This window comes from Neophocaena asiaeorientalis, unplaced genomic scaffold (genome assembly GCF_003031525.2).
Source record: "Neophocaena asiaeorientalis asiaeorientalis breed wild unplaced genomic scaffold, Neophocaena_asiaeorientalis_V1.1 scaffold264, whole genome shotgun sequence".
Taxonomy (NCBI): Eukaryota; Metazoa; Chordata; class Mammalia; order Artiodactyla; family Phocoenidae; genus Neophocaena; species Neophocaena asiaeorientalis.
Window position 1 is genome coordinate 1,877,338 of NW_020185332.1, and position 765 is coordinate 1,878,102.

General features: G+C 58.6%; 1 protein-coding gene across 1 annotated transcript in view; it reads left to right on the top strand.

Moving 5' to 3' along the window:
* The first annotated feature begins 435 nt into the window (after window positions 1–435).
* PDCD7 (programmed cell death 7) overlaps window positions 436–765 on the top strand; it is an 11,844-nt gene continuing 11,514 nt past the window's right edge. The window contains exon 1 of the mRNA XM_024735142.1: window positions 436–762. Within this exon, the coding sequence (XP_024590910.1) occupies window positions 460–762 (303 nt within the window). The 5' untranslated portion in view covers window positions 436–459. The remainder of the gene's footprint in view (window positions 763–765) is intronic.

The following is a 765-nucleotide window of genomic DNA, read 5'->3' on the forward strand; positions in this document are numbered from 1 at the left end:
TATTTCTACGATTTAACTCATAATTACCCTTCAGACCTCAGATGGAGTCTCAAAGCCTTAGGACAACCTTCCCCAACCTCTTTAAATTTAATTTTCCTATAAGCTCTTCTTGCCCTTTTTTCCTCTTTGGTAGTACTTATATTCGCCGCTGCCCTTTTGCATTTGATTGCAGGATTACTTGATTAATGTGTTTTCTTTACTAGATAGGTAGTTCTACGAGGACAGGAACTGTATCTGTTAGTCGCACTGCAAAAGGGCTAGCTCCTCACCTAGAATGCTCAGTAAGGACAGTATTTTTGAATTGAAGGGTTGAATGAACGCCCATCCACGCGCCGGGCTCCTAGGGTCGGGTGCGTCACACTTATGTCGCGCGCGGTATACGTCACTTCCTCCCGGAAGACACTTTCGCTGAGAACCACTCAGATTCCTGTCACTTCTTAGAATCCCTCCGTGGTGGCCATGGCTCTGCCACCCTTCTTCACCCCGGGTCGCCCGGGCCCGCCGCTCCCGCAGCCGCCGGCTCCCGCTCCCTTCGGCTGTCCGCCACCACCGCTACCCTCTCCGGCTTTCCCACCGCCTCTTCCCCAGCGGCCTGGTCCCTTTCCGGGGGCCTCCGCCCCCTTTCTCCAGCCCCCGCTGGCTCTGCAGCCCCGGGCCCCCGGGGAAGCCTCCCGCGGGGGCGGGGGCGGCGGCGGCGGCTCCTTCTACCAGGTGCCGCCACCGCCGCTCCCTCCCCCGCCGCCCCAGTGCCGGCCCTTCCTAGGG